A 14,677-nucleotide genomic window follows, 5' to 3' on the forward strand; every position below is an offset into this window, starting at 1 on the left:
ACATTATTCTATTCAACTGCATGTAAGCCAAGATCCTGACCATCCTGGTTTTGTTGTTGCTGTTCTGTTTGTTTTAAAGCTTAGCCATTTTCCATTCTGGGCAATTACAACTCTGTTTACTATGACTGCTGCCGTGGAGGTATTTTCCCCATCCCCAGCCTACGGGCTGTGCCGTGAGCAGTGACTTGTCATCACATTACCAGTACAGAGTCAGGGAGTCATAGACCTGGGGGCCTTAACTTGAAGGTACCAGTGAGGAACAGGAGGGGAGAGGAGGAGAAGAAATCTTTTTAGAGCGGGCCAGTGGACTCAACAGATGTTAAGACCAAAAAAAGCGTTGCTAAATACAGGATGCATCACCCGGAGAAAAACACAGCGTCATCTGCACCCTGTAAGTGGTAGATGAGGCAGAGTGGAGCTCATTTCTGGAGTGTCTTGATAGGAAATCCATCCTTGTGGGCCCACAATAAGACTGATCCATCCTGTCCTCCTCTTGCTCTGAATACTTCCCACCTCTTTCTCACTCACCTTCCTCTGGTGTTTGGGCTGAGTCCACAACCCAAATAGATTCTTTCAGTTACAAGGGACAGAAACCCCACCCACACTCTCTTAAGCAAAAAGGGAATTTTGGGATTCATGTGTTACAAAGGATATTATAGAAGTTCCAAGGTCAAAGGAAAACAATAGAAGAGTAGGACCTTGTGACTGGAGCCAGGATTTCCCCCTGCCCCGGCCCCCCACTGCCATGTACTGTCACCTTTGCATACTGTTGCTCAGCTCAGTTCTGCCGAGGGGAGCCCCCCACAGGCAGGGAAGGGGCCGCTACTTGAAAGCTGTATATTCTCACCCTCTAAGTTTAGCAACCTAGAGGGGAAAATTTCTGTCTCACCACTTCCATATACAATCCCAGAAAAAGCTCTGTATGTCTAGCTCCGGGCTAATTCTGTCCCAGAGAATAAAGTGACTTGATTGCCTAATTTCTTTTTTTTATTTAAAGATTTTATTTATTTATTTGACAGAGATAGAGACAGCCAGCAAGAGAGGGAACACAAGCAGGGGGAGTGGGAGAGGAAGAAGCAGGCTCCCAGCAGAGGAGCCTGATGTGGGGCTCGATCCCAGAACGCCAGTATCCCGCCCTGAGCCGAAGGCAGATGCTTAACAACTGAGCCACCCAGGCGCCCCTGATTGTCTAATTTCTGTCCTGAGTCTACCTATGGCCCAGGAAGTAGGGTCTATTACCACAAGAAAGGCAAGAGTGGTGGTGGTGGGGGACCCAAAAACCAAACATGCCTGGCAGTGAAAAACAGTGGTTCCCAGGGTCCTCTCCACCCCCACATCATAAACCTTTCAGCTGAGGATGAAAAGGCCCTAAGCCTGACCTGAAACATAACAGCAAATGAGATCCTACCTGGAAAGATGACCTGTCAATCACTGCACGAATCGTTCTCACTCCGTGTGCATCTTACCAGAGTGACACATGTCTCCGGAGAGTCTCCGTGATAATGACCAGATGTGGAGTCAGCACGTGGGGCTTCATTCCCAGCCTGCTTTGTCCTGAGGAGTTTTCTTAGCAGGTTACTGCATCTGTCTGCCCTTGAGTTTCTTCCTGAGAAAAGGAATAATAATGCCTCTCTCACGGGGTTGTTGTCAGCGTTAATGGGATAGTTTGTGTTGGTGTCAGACCTGACAGAGAGTGGGTGACTAATGGAACCATTATGGCCCCAAGGCAAACCGTGCTTTTCCTGGGAGTCTTGATGACAAATCCTGGAAATTGGCTCCCAGACAGGAGGCCAGCTGGGTTTCTCAGCGCTCTCAGACGTGTATATTGATTAGGAATTTTGTTGAGATCAAATGGGTCCCGAAGGTCCCCATTGCTGTGGGGGCGGGGGGAGACGCTGGCTGGGTGTTCTATCCCACGCAACCGCCGGTCTCCTAGACCTTATCCTCTGAGTTTCTCTGTCTCACTCTCTCTCTCTGCACATTCAGGAGTGTACACATTCCTGTCCAGTACCCTGAAGTCTCTGGAAGAGAAGGACCACATCCACCGTGTCTTGGACAAGATCACAGACACCCTGATCCATCTGATGGCCAAAGCAGGCCTCACTCTGCAGCAGCAGCACCGGCGCCTGGCCCAGCTCCTCCTCATCCTCTCCCACATCAGGCACATGAGGTGAGGCACCTCAGGTTCCCCCAGGAGCGCCATGATGAACGCGAGCCCTCAAACATGTTACCTCCGGGCCGGAAAGGGCTGATGCCTGAGTGCGGGTAGCCCACTTGGCATAGTTCCTGGCCCATGAGAAGCATAGATGCTGTGGGAGGGCAGAGGAGGGAAGAACGAAATCTCTCTAGGGCCTGGGCAGGCGTTGGTGAGTTTTCTTAGAGGAAGTGACATTTGCCCACAGTTGGAAGCCCACGCAAGATGTCATGGGGGGAGGGGCGTGCAGTGTGTGGGTTGAGGGAAGATGGCAATGTTTGGTTGTTCACTTTGTCCTACCGATCAAGGCCCGTCTATGAGCACAACTATCCTCTGAAGGCTCTGGGCACATCCGTTATGGTTCCTGCATCATACTTCCCCTACGTACACTTAGAAATTCTGAGAGAACCTCAGTGCCTACACTTCATGCCTCATGGAGAGTGAACAGTGATTCCTCCATTCCTCTCGGATCCCTTCTTGCCACCCCTCATTGCCGCTACCCGCATCCAAGCCATCATTCCTTCTGGATTTCTGCAGTGGCCACCTAACGCACCTCCCTGCCTGCAGTCTTGACCCTTCCTAACCCGTTCTCCACACCAGAGCCAGAGCGACCATCTAATACCACATCTACTCACGTCATTCCTTTATTTAAAACCCTGAAATAGCTTCCCATTGCTTTAGGCCCTTGAGTTTGCTTGTATAACTTCTGTGGTCTAGTCGCTACTTAGCTTTCTAGGGCTTCCTAAGAGTCTGAGCTCTGGCCATAAATAACTGTTCTCCGAGTCATGGGCGAGCTGCAGATTGGCTAGCAGCTCTGTCCATCCCCACTGGGTTCACTCCCACATCTGTGGGACAGCTGATGGAGGCCGGGCACAGCTCGGAGACTCCAGGTTGGCCAGGGGACTCTGCTGCCCTGTGTCTTTTAGCCTCCTTGTACCCGCAGGGTAACTGGGACATACTTTTCTCATAGTGATGGCAGAAGTACAAGAAAGCAAGCCTGTAACGGCAAGTGCATTGTCATCTTTTAGTTGAGTCACATCGACGAATGTTCCACTGGCCAAGAAGTCACATAATGAGGCTTAAAGTCAAGATCAGGGGCACGAGGCACAGGGAATGAATTTTTGTGAACAGTAAGCTAATCCATCATGCTTAGATGTTCTTTTCAGGAAGCATCTCCTAACCCTTCACCCTGTTGGGATTTGCACCCTGTTCTTCCTGATTGCTGCTGCCCATTTTATCTTTCTCTCTGCCCCAATTAGACCGTAAGCTCTGTGAGGCAGTTACCACAACCCACCTTGGGTAATCCGTGCACCCAATGCCACCTAGCATAGGGTTTGGCACATAGGAACCACTCAATAGACCTTTTGTATAGGAGTTAAGGAAGGATATTAGCAAAGGAAAAGGAGCCTTTCTGTGCCAAAAGGAGAAAGTGGTCTCATTTCCATTTCAAATAGTCATGTAAAGTGGCTGGCCAGAGGCTTGGTGGACACTCTTCCCATGAACAGAACTCACCCTGCGGGGGAGAGATAAAGGGGAGAAAAAAGAGAAAGAAAAGATTCTTTAGGAAGGCCATAAAAATGAGGTAAAGTGATGATAATAGGGGTCAGGCACCCCGTGTGATGAGGTCTACTTGACCTTGGGCTTACACCCACAGCCAGGAATGAAAATGAAATTTCTTTTCTTAGTGGCTGTGAGGGAAGGGCCAAAGTGTCTGGAGGGCTTAATTTTTAAGGAGCTTTCAAACCTGGAGATTATGCATTAAGTGGCAAGGAGCTTGTCCCTTCAGAGTCCCAGGAGTCACCCTCTCTAGAGAGAAGCTTGAATATTGGTAGCTTCTTGAGAAAATAAATGTATCTTTCTTTCTCTGTATCCCTTCGCAGTCCCATATATGACGTCTTACATGTCATGTAGGCTCACAACGTTATTGCAGAGTGAATGAATATGAGAGTAAACAAATGAATGAGAAATTACTTGAATATTTTCCCTACCTTATGAATTCAAAATTCCCATTTGATGACTTCCACTTGGCAAAGTTTGAGAAAGAGTGGTTTTGGTCTCTGTTCTCAGAGATTCCCTACGTATCTGGACTCACCTTGGCCAGGTAGAGTGGGGGGTTGCATTCAGAGTACATATTTCCAGTCCTTTCCCATCTGTTTATTTTTATGAATATTACAAAGAGGGAAGCAGGGAATGTGTCAGAATAACAATCCTCTACCAGATTTCCTGGCTAAGAGAGTGACCTTCCCCTTGATGAAATGTATTAGCTTTTACTCTGGGCTAGGAATTTCAAAGATGTCATAGAAACAATATTGCCGATGAAGGTTTTTATTTGTTGGTAGGAATTGCTGGATTTTCAAATCTGTCAACTGCTTTTCAGCAGTAGCAAGCCTAATTAGTTAATATCCCAATATATCTGCACTAAATTTATAGGCTTCTGGTAGTTCTATTAGCAACGTATGGTGGAGGGCAGCCGCAGTGAGAGGGCTCTCAAGAGTTTGTTTGAATTGTGTGAAAAGCTGGAGAGAAGCTGCTGTTCTATTGAAAGCTGTGAGCATTTTCTCTCTGTCTCACTAGGGCACATGCGTGCACACACACACACACACACACACACACACACACACACTAATGTTTTGGTGCCTTATTACAGCCAGTCTCAATCACAGAACTCTGTTTTATTAAGCTTGGCCCCAGCCATATGTTGTTACTCAGAGAACTTAACACCAGATTTCGTGTGACTATAAATGTGATTCATTAGATTGCACGAGAGCAAGACAGTGTGAGATCCAGCCGGCATTGAACATGAACAGCATTTTAAATGAAAAACAAGCAAGCAAACAAACAAAAACCCCACTTAGATACGTAATTAGGTTGTGGTGTTGTAAGACCTGAATAGTCTGATGCTGTGTTTTCATGGCACATCTCCAACTTGTGCTGACTCTTCCCCTACCAAAAATTGCAAATATTTTCCAGGACACTCTTTTGGTCCCGTCTCCTCATGATACATAATTCTTTCTAAAAAATCTCAAGATTGGTAAGAGCTGTTCTATATTTTTTCCACTGGGTATGGTGGGGAAAGAGCAGAGTTGTGCCTGGGGGAAGACAGGGGAGGGCAGAGCTTAAAAGAAGAAATGCCATCTGCATACCTTTCCCTGTGTCCATTTGCCCCATATGGTCTGAGCATCTGGCACAGTCTTGGCACAGCTGTCGGCCTGCAGGGTGGGCAGATCACTGCCCCGCAGGAAGCTTGCCCCGTGTGCGCTGGTGTGTGCGAGTGTGGCAAGAATAAGCCTGTGCGTGTCCGGAGAGGAGTTTGAGGTTGTCCTAGCACTGGGAGGAAAACAGTACATGCAAGAGGACAGCTGAAGCCACAGGGCCTTGAGGTCACTGCGACTATGGCAGCCAAAGGCCTTTCAGAGGAGGCGGCATTTGACAGTTTGGGGAAAGAGCCCCCAGGCAGAGGAGGCAGCAAGGGCAGACACCTGTGTCTGGAAGTCAAGAGCTCAGTTTCTTCAAGCTCTTTCTTAAAAAGCTCAGTTTTGGTTTTCTTTCTAGCACAGAAGCCAGCACGACTGAAGAGCATGAGCTAGGGGAGAAAGGCAGGAGGAGCTCTCAGAGGTCGACAGAAGCCCATCAGTTAGACCTTGTAACGCATGGAAAGAAATTGAGATTTTTCTTCTGATTAAATGGCAAACACCTGGAAAGTCTGAAGCAAGGGACATTCTTGAACTGTTCCCGCATTTTAAAAAACTCCCTCCTACGCAGCTGTCTCGTCTCCGTTCTCTTTCTAGATGTAATGCTAAGAGAGGGCAAGGAAGTCACCTGCAGAGCGAATCCTGAAATGGCTCTTTAAACAGGGAGAAAGGTGCGCAGGCAGGTGTCTTTGGAGTTACCCTTACTTCTCCTTCCGAGGCGGTGCCGCGCGCTTGAACTGGGGATGCTCTAAAGCCGTCCTCTTTGTGTCCCCCCCCCCCGCCCCGCAGTAACAAAGGCATGGAGCATCTGTACAGCATGAAGTGCAAGAACGTGGTGCCGCTCTACGACCTGCTGCTGGAGATGCTGGACGCCCACCGCCTGCACGCCCCGGCCAGCCGAGGGGGCGCGCCCATGGAGGAGATGAACCAGAGCCAGCTGGCCACCACCGGCTCCACTTCGTCACATTCCTTGCAAGCGTATTATATCACCGAGGAGCCAGGGAGTTTCCCCACCACGGTGTGAGAGCTCCCAGGCTACCCCGAGGTCCTGAGAATCCCTGCGGCCTTTTCCCCACGTCCTACATCACCATAGCAGAGGTCTGCTCCTGCGCACACTCCAGCATGCACCCGCCACTGTGGCTTTCTAATATGAGTGGCCGTTTGTTCGCTTGCTCAGTTCTTAGTGGCACGCCTTCTCTTGGGAACAGCCAGAGGGATTCCAGGACTAAATTCTTTGACTCTCTCTCTCTCCCTTTGCTACATTACTAAGCATGAGGATTCTGTAGCTTTTCATGACTGAACTCAGTCTATGAGCTGGGACTCAGGTGACTGTGCATTTAAGCTACTTGTTGAGACCCAGACCTGGAGAGTGGACATTTCATCTCTGTGAAGTGCTTTTTAATGGATCTAAGAAAAAGCCACAGGAAAGGCTTGAAAGTGGCTCCTTTAATTGCTGACTTGGAGAAAGCTGGGTCAGGGGTTCATTATGGCATCATCTTGTGTTCCTATAGTAACATATCATTTTATTCAAGCAATACCTTAAAGCTTTTGCTCTGTTGCATGGCCGGAGCTGAATACTGAGTGAGCGTCTCTGCATTTGCCCTATAGGAGTACAAGATGCCCACAGAGAAGGAAGGTCCCCTAATTGTCAAAACTTTGTCAACTTAATACACTGCACCTTCAGATTTGCTGAATGTTCTTCCACTGGTTTTTGAGAACACTGTGTACCGGTCATGGGTTCCGGTTAATTCTTGCTTCCCATGGACCTATGGAAAACAGCAAGTTGATCCCACTTAAGTCACCTCCACATAGACCAGTTTCCTTTTAAGGGATAAATTACTGGGGTTTGTTTTTTGTTTTCATTTTATGAAAGAAAGCCTTCTCCCCCCAGGACTTGCCCTAAATCAGCTTCAGGACCTAGTCTCATGTGGGCTCACACTCACCAGCAGAGGGCGCTCTGCTTGGATCGTCCTGGTGTGTCAGTTACACAGAGGGTGAATTATCACACGTAGTAGTGCCCAGCATATGACCAAGGGCAGTTTAAATCAGTGGCCACCCTGGTGATACTTTTAGCCCTGGGGCACTTGGGTCAATAGTAAATGTGCATGATTATTGTAAATATTAGAGAACAGGAAGAAAGTAGGGTAGAAACAGGATAAAACTGAGAGGCTCACTGTGGCACTGCCACCGGCTGTAGCTCTATCCAGGAGTGCCCCTGGCAGGCCCTGTGTGCAGTGTGGGGCAGCCCTTCTCGCCGCCCTGATTGGAAGGAGTAGCGGTAGACAGCTGTGTTCCTACAGTTGGCCCAGCACACTGTTGGGTGGGCTGGAGGGCGAGGACTGGAGGCTTGCTACTCGGGCTGCCTAGGACCTGGTCAGACTCCGTGCTCTTGGTCGTTTAGAGCTCATCCGAAAACCAGGGTTTGGCCTTGGGGAAAAAATTTCCCCCAAAGCTCATTTCAGTAAACTTCATAAGCCAAGTGAGATTAGCATTGGGCCATAGGAATCCTTTGACCTACAGGCGAAACAAGAAAGGCTCAGTCCAGCCGCAGGACAGCCTTCCCTAGGCCTTTGCTTCTCCAGAGCAGCTAGGGTTTATCTCTTCTTCTCAGCCAAAAAGTAAGCTTGGTTTCCTCCAGTGACCTCATTGCCTACAGTTCAAACCCCACTGAGAGGTGATGTGCTAGCCAGCAACCCAGCCAAGCTTCTAGGGCTTCTCTTGGGATGCCTGTTTCAAAAAGTGGGTTTCATTCATTCTTGATTACTTAGTGAGTGAGCACCAAAGGACTGGGAACCTGGGAGGGCCAAAAAATAAAAAAGTTTTTTTCATATATGTGCATCTGAATTTAGAGGCAATTTTGTGTGTCTGCAGTAAGAATATATTTAGAACATAATTCTTTTGTTGTTCTGTTTAAGAAGCACCTTATATAGTATAATATATATTTTTTTTGAAATTGCAATGCTTGTTTATCAGACAATTGAATGTAGTAATTCCGTTCTGGATTTAATTTGACTGGGTTAAACATGCAAAACCAACGGAAAATATTTAGTTTTTTTGTATAGCTACCTTGTCATGTATGCAGTCATTGATGCCTAGGGTCTGGTGATTATTCATTTAAATGAAGATCACATTTCATATCAACTTTTATATCCACAGTAGACAAAATAGCACTAATCCAGATGCCTATTGTTGGATATCGAATGATAGACAATCTTATGTAGCAGAGATTATGCCTGCAAAGGAAAATTATTCAGGGCAGCTAATTTTGCTTTACCAAAATATCAGTAGTAATATTTTTGGACAGTACCTAATGGGTCAGTGGGTTCTTTTTAATGTTTATACTTAGATTTTCTTTTAAAAAAATAAAAACAGACAAAAAAATTCTAGTACTATAGATGATGTAATACCAGCTAAATCCAAACAATAATGAAGTGGAGGGTTTTACATTATTCATCTAATGTGTTTGTATTCATGTTAAAGATACTACTACATTTGAAATGGGCAGAGAACACCAGATGGTTGGAATGTTAGCCCAGGAAAATTCAAATAATTTTAGAAATCTCTTTTTATTATTTGAAGTGCCACTAATGGACAGCTGACACTTTGCAGCTGATACTGCTGTTGGGGGTAGGGAACATATTGTATCTCCCCCCCCCCCTCCACTCTGAGGCAATTTAAGTTTTGAAAGATACAATCAACCTGGGGGTTAGGGTAGGGTGGGGAAGTAGGTTCAGGAATTTTGAGAGTGGTAAATACAGTAATAAGAGCCTTGCAGGTATTTTGAGGCAGATGGATACTGGCACCTGGGGTATGCACCAGGCTTCTGTATTCCTCTCATGCCCTGTGAACTACGAATGACCACCATTTCTAAAATGGCAGCTGGAGTTCTATGGAAGAGCAAGCATCGTCCGCGGTACAGTCTAAAGAATAGCTAGTGGTCTGTGTTTCTTTTGGCCATTGCCTAGCTCCAGGCCTGCGGTCATGATTCTGGAATGCTGTCATGCAACCATCAGAGAGGCTAGTTCATCCAAAGAGAAGACCCTACAGAGGTTGCAAAATCCAGCCCCAAAGGAAGTGGAGTCATTGGTTAGTTTCCTCTGAACCTTGTAAGGCTGTCTAACCACGCCATATGCCATGCCTTTTCGGGGCTGAACTAATAAGGGACTTCCTGATAATTTACTCTTGATCACATTAAGGTGTTCTCGCATTAAAATCTTATACACTGAAATGGCCATAGATTTAGGCTGTTGGTTTAGAGTACCCCTACATGAAACCGATTCCAAATCCCTTCCTATTCATACTTTCCCACTCTGAGATGGACTGTGGATGCCGGGAATGATCACTAGGACCGTAGTAATATCTACTCTTCACAGGCAAATCTGCTTTGGGAAACTCGTTATTTGGAAGGCAGATAGAGTCGTCTAGTAGTGTGTGAGGCAATCCTGCTTCCCTTCAGTGCAAGGCTTGGGAGGATGACCAGATTACACGGCACGCTCCCGAGGTGGACTCCCTGAAAACGTACTCTCAACTGGAGCAAATGTATTAAACTGTGGTCCCAAATACTCATCTTTTCACTAGTGTGATTCCTCTGTTTCTAACTGCATCTTCTTTTCATTTGGATTAAAGTGAGTGTGGCCTCTTTCTATGTCGTTTATAATGGTTTTCTAAGTAGCCGCTGCCTCTATTATGGCACTTCGATTTTGCACTGTCTTTGAGAGATTCAAGAAAAATTTCTATTCTTTTTTTCTTTTTTGCATCCAAATGTGCCTGAACTTTTTAAATATGTAAATGCTGCCATGTTCCAAACCCATCTTTAGTGTGTGTGTCCAGAGCTGTGTACCCTGGAAACAACATACAGCCCCATGAGCAGGTGCCTGACATGTGGACCCCTTTGCATTCACAGAGAGGTCATTGGTCATAGAGACTTGAATTAATAAGTGACATTATGCCAGTTTATGTTCTCTCACAGCTTATAAACAATGCTTTTTGTGCACAACATACTCTTCAACGTAGAGCTCTTGTTTTATGGGAAAAGGCTTATACGCCAAATTGTGTCTGATGGCTTAATATGCCTTTTCGCTGATGCGTACTATTACTGATGTGATTCCGTTTTGTTGCGGCTTTGCTTTGTTTAATGAAACACACTTGTAAACCTCTTTTGCACCTTTAAAAAGTAAGGAGTCCAGCGGGATGCTCAAAGCACCTGTAAACAATTTCTCACTCTGTTTGATGTTCAAATAAAAAATTAAATGACAACTGGCTCGGTTTCTGTAAACTCCCTTCTTGCTAATGGCTCACCACTGACGGCCTCGAATCAAGGTGCTGGAACGCAGTGAATCCGGGCGATCACTCTGATGCCAGGCTCCTTTCCCCCGGGCACAGGGGGAAGTGTGTGGACATTGGAGGCAGGCAGACCTGGCCTCCCTTCTTGGTGCCACCACATACAAGGTTTGTGATCGTTGGCAATGACTTTTTCAGAGCCTCCGCTTCCTCAGCAACAAAATGGTGACAGTAACACCTAATTCACAGGGTGGTTGTGAGGATTATATGAGGTGCTCTTTAAAATAGTAGTTTTCTAATGGCTACCCCCCCCCCCCCGTTCCCTGTGAGGGAGAAGAAGGAAGCTTGAGAATAATTACTTATGAATGAAGGAGTGAAAATTGGAATGAACAATCTGAAACTTACACGATTTGCTCAAAAACCAATCCCCATCATGATGATAAAGCAGGAATGACCAGGACATTGCCTCCCCATCCCGCCCCAGCCCTCCCCATCTCTCCCCATCCCACCCTCGGTTTCCATTGGAGGACACTGCTCCCTTTTCAGAGCTACCTGCGAGCTCCCTTTTCCCGTTTTCTCTGTAATTTAATGGATGAATTGGAGGGAAATGATGGGAGCACTTGGGAGGCAACATAATATGGCAGCACAGGCTCGACAGCTAGATGACTCAGTTGGAAGTCTCATTCTACCATTTCTCATGTGACTTCGGGCAAGGTAATTTCACCGTGCCTCAGTTTCTTCGCCTGGAAAGAGTGAAAATCACAGCACCACTCACCTTGAAGTGTTGCTGTGAAGACCACAGGGGTTAACACGGGAAGCATTTAAGGACAGTGGCTGGCACTGCTCCGTGCTCCCCGAGTCCGCTCCTACCACACTCACTTCTGCCGCAGCGTGAGTTCGGGTTTTTCACACTGAGTCACTTTGATCCCAAGGAGCTCTTCTGTTTTCTTGTTCTTTCATCCCTGGGCAAGTTCTTCGATCCCGATTCTCCTTGTTTTCTCATGCCTGAAGTGGAAATGAGAACATCCATGCTACAGAGCTATTATGAGGATTATAAGAGAAAACTAAGTACTGGTCTAGGACCTGCACGTGGGCAGCTGTCGGGACGGATTACCTACCGTTATTATACTCATTACTACCCTCTGTGAGCATTTCCGTTTGGTGGAGTCATTGATAGGCTTGGGTTTACATTTGCCATGTTGTTACTCTTTTGTACATGTCTCCTGTCTTTTTCTTTCTTGTGTTCCTCCTCAGCAACCCCTCCTCTTTTTTTGTTTAAATAAATATTTTTAGGGTACCATTTTAATTTTTCTGTTAATTTTTTTTACTATTTTTTAATATTCTTAGTGATTGCTCTTACAGTGTGCATTGTATCCTATCACAGTCTTTTTCAGATTATCACTTAAATCTGATAAAATAAAATAAATATCTTTGCTCTGAGAGCTCCAATCTTTCCCCTCTCCTTTATATTATTATTGTCATATAGAGTCTATCTATACACATAAACCCAATAATAAAATGTTATACTTACTGGCTTATATGTTTTGTATCTTTTAATTTTTTTAATCAATTTTTTTAAAAAAAGATGTTATGTATTTATTATTTGAGAAAGAGAAAGAGCATGAGCCAGGGGAGGGGTAAAAGGAGAGGGAGCAGCAGACTCCCTGCTGAGCAGGGAGCCCAATGTGGTGCTCAAACCCAGGACCCTGAGATCATGACATGAGACAAAGGCAGAGGCTTAACTGACTGAACCACCCAGGTGCCCTGAAAAGATTTTATTTATTGACTGATTTGAGAGAGAGAGAGAGAGAGCACATGAGTGGGGTCAGGGGAGGCAGAGGGAGAAGCAGACTCCTCACTGAGCAGGGTGCCGCACGGGGCTCGATCCCAAGACCCTGAGATCATGACCTGAGCTGAAGGCAGACCGCTAGCCAACTGAGGCACCCAGGCACTCCTGACTTTGTATCTTTTAAAGAAGACGGGAAGCAAGAAAACAATATACTTACATTTTTTTCTATCAACCAACATGTTTACCATTTCCAGTGTTCTTCATTTCTTCCTGTGGATTTGAGTTCCTGTCTGGTGTCATTTCCCATCAGTTTGCGGTGTTCTTTTTAGGGCAAGTCTACTAGGAATGACTTCTCTTTGTTGGTTGGTTATGTGTTTATTTCACCTTCATTTCTGAAGGGTGATTTTTCTGAATCTAGAATTCTTGGTGGGCAGTTTTGTTTGGTTCTGAGCACTTTGAAGGTATCATCCCAGCCCCGGATTCTATTGCATCAATCCTTTCGATTCTCACCTGTATCCGATGAGTCATCTTGCTGCTTTCAGGATTTTCTTTTCGTTGAGCAGTGCGGCTATGATGTGTGTAGATGGAAATCCCTACTTGGGATTCACTCAGCTTCCTGGATGTGTACTCTGATGTTTTCATCAGGTTTGTGCAGTTTTCAAACATTATTTTCTCAAATAATTCTCCCCTTCCCCTCTGTGACTCTCATTATATATGTGTCTCCATAGTCTGTTTGTCTCTTATTATCCTTCTCGGAATACCAAGGAATGGAGTTGTCTTCATGTGCCATGCATTATTTCCAGGGGTCACCAGCTTTGGGGACACTGTTTAGCAATCCGTGGAACTTTAAAGTTTGTCCAGTGGAGTGTGTCGAAGCTGGAATGCTGACTGAAGGTACATTCGACTCACGAACTGGCTCCAGGTCACGTTCTCCAACATGATATATCCTTAAGCCTTTGGGGACATTTAAATTCAGAACTGCCATATTTAGATTTGCTTCTCCCCAAATACAGAATATATGCCTCAGGGAAGCAGATTTTCACAACTGTAATTATTTAGACTATAGACTATGTGCATCGAAAAGCTAGTTTAATGTTCACATTCACGGTTGCTTAAAATTGCAATGTTTATAGCTACCACCCAAAAGTAGTGCTAAGTCCAGGCGAGGAATGTTCATTCGAGATAGAGAAAGACTTTCTAAAGGAACTGCCTGCAGACAGACTGGGGCTGCTGGTTGGAAGTACAGGTGAGTTGAATTCTCTGCAACAGGAATTACCTCTGCGTGGATGAGATAACCTCTAAGCCAAAATGCCGAGGTTCTCTCAGCGTAAGGAATGAGCTTTGATTTCCCTTTCCACCCTGAGTTACAACACATGACATTCATACACATAAAAGTACCATTTACTGGGTGCTTCACAGTGCCAGGTGCTGGGTTTATACAAATTTTTCAGGTCATCTTGACAGCTACGATATGAGGGTAGATATACCACTGTCCTTACTTGACCAGTAAGGAAACTGAGGATCAACATAGTTAAGGAAGGTTCCCAGGATCAGAAATCTCATGAATGGCAGACATCTGATTGGTTCTCCTGACTGTAAACATGATTCCCACTTCAAAAACTGGGGTTTGAGCTTCTTGGGAGTCAAAGCCACGTAGTACACATAAAACATTTTAAAAGATTTATTTATTTATTAGAGAGAGCGCACTCGTGCGCAGGTGTGCGTGTGAGCGGAGAGAGGGTCAGAAGGAGAGAGGGTCCCAAGCAGACTCCCCACTGAGCGCGGAGCCCAAAGCTCCATCTCACAACCCTGAGATCATGACCTGAACCAAAATCAAGAGACGGAGGTTTAACCCGCTGAGCCACCCAGGTGCCCCAATACATATGAAATTCTAATCAAGATCAGAGAATGCACTAATTTTGTATTTAAACAAGTTTGACATTTTATGAGTAGAAAAATTCACATGAACTTTTAAGGCAAAATGTGACTCTTTAAAGAAATATGGCATTTTAGACAGGAACCTTAATGCTATGTCCCTCAAGTTCTGAAAAAAATGTGTCCCCCTCTCTTTCTGGTGGGTGGCCCTTGGACAGGAAAGCTTGCAAAGCACTTCTTTTGCTATCATCCCTGACACTTAGTGCCAGAGCTTTTTGGTTTCTGAGGTTGTACCAGGCACCCTTCCTGCCCCTGGTTTCTGCCAGGAGTGGCGGGTGAGCTGAGGAG

At 45.8% G+C, this 14,677-nt stretch overlaps 1 protein-coding gene across 4 annotated transcripts in view; it reads left to right on the top strand.

The window, feature by feature from the left end:
* ESR1 (estrogen receptor 1) overlaps positions 1–10,643 on the top strand; it is a 360,927-nt gene extending 350,284 nt beyond the window's left edge. For all 4 annotated transcript variants that reach the window (XM_087865591.1, XM_045805367.2, XM_045805366.2 and 1 more), the window contains exons 8-9: positions 1,987–2,170; positions 6,175–10,643. In XM_087865591.1, the coding sequence (XP_087721717.1) occupies positions 1,987–2,170; positions 6,175–6,409 (419 nt within the window). In that variant the 3' untranslated portion in view covers positions 6,410–10,643. The remainder of the gene's footprint in view (positions 1–1,986; positions 2,171–6,174) is intronic.
* The last annotated feature ends 4,034 nt before the right edge of the window (positions 10,644–14,677 follow it).

Source organism: Ursus americanus, chromosome 11 (assembly GCF_024610735.1).
Source record: "Ursus americanus isolate L20-20 chromosome 11, mUrsAme1.1.p, whole genome shotgun sequence".
NCBI classification, from domain to species: Eukaryota; Metazoa; Chordata; class Mammalia; order Carnivora; family Ursidae; genus Ursus; species Ursus americanus.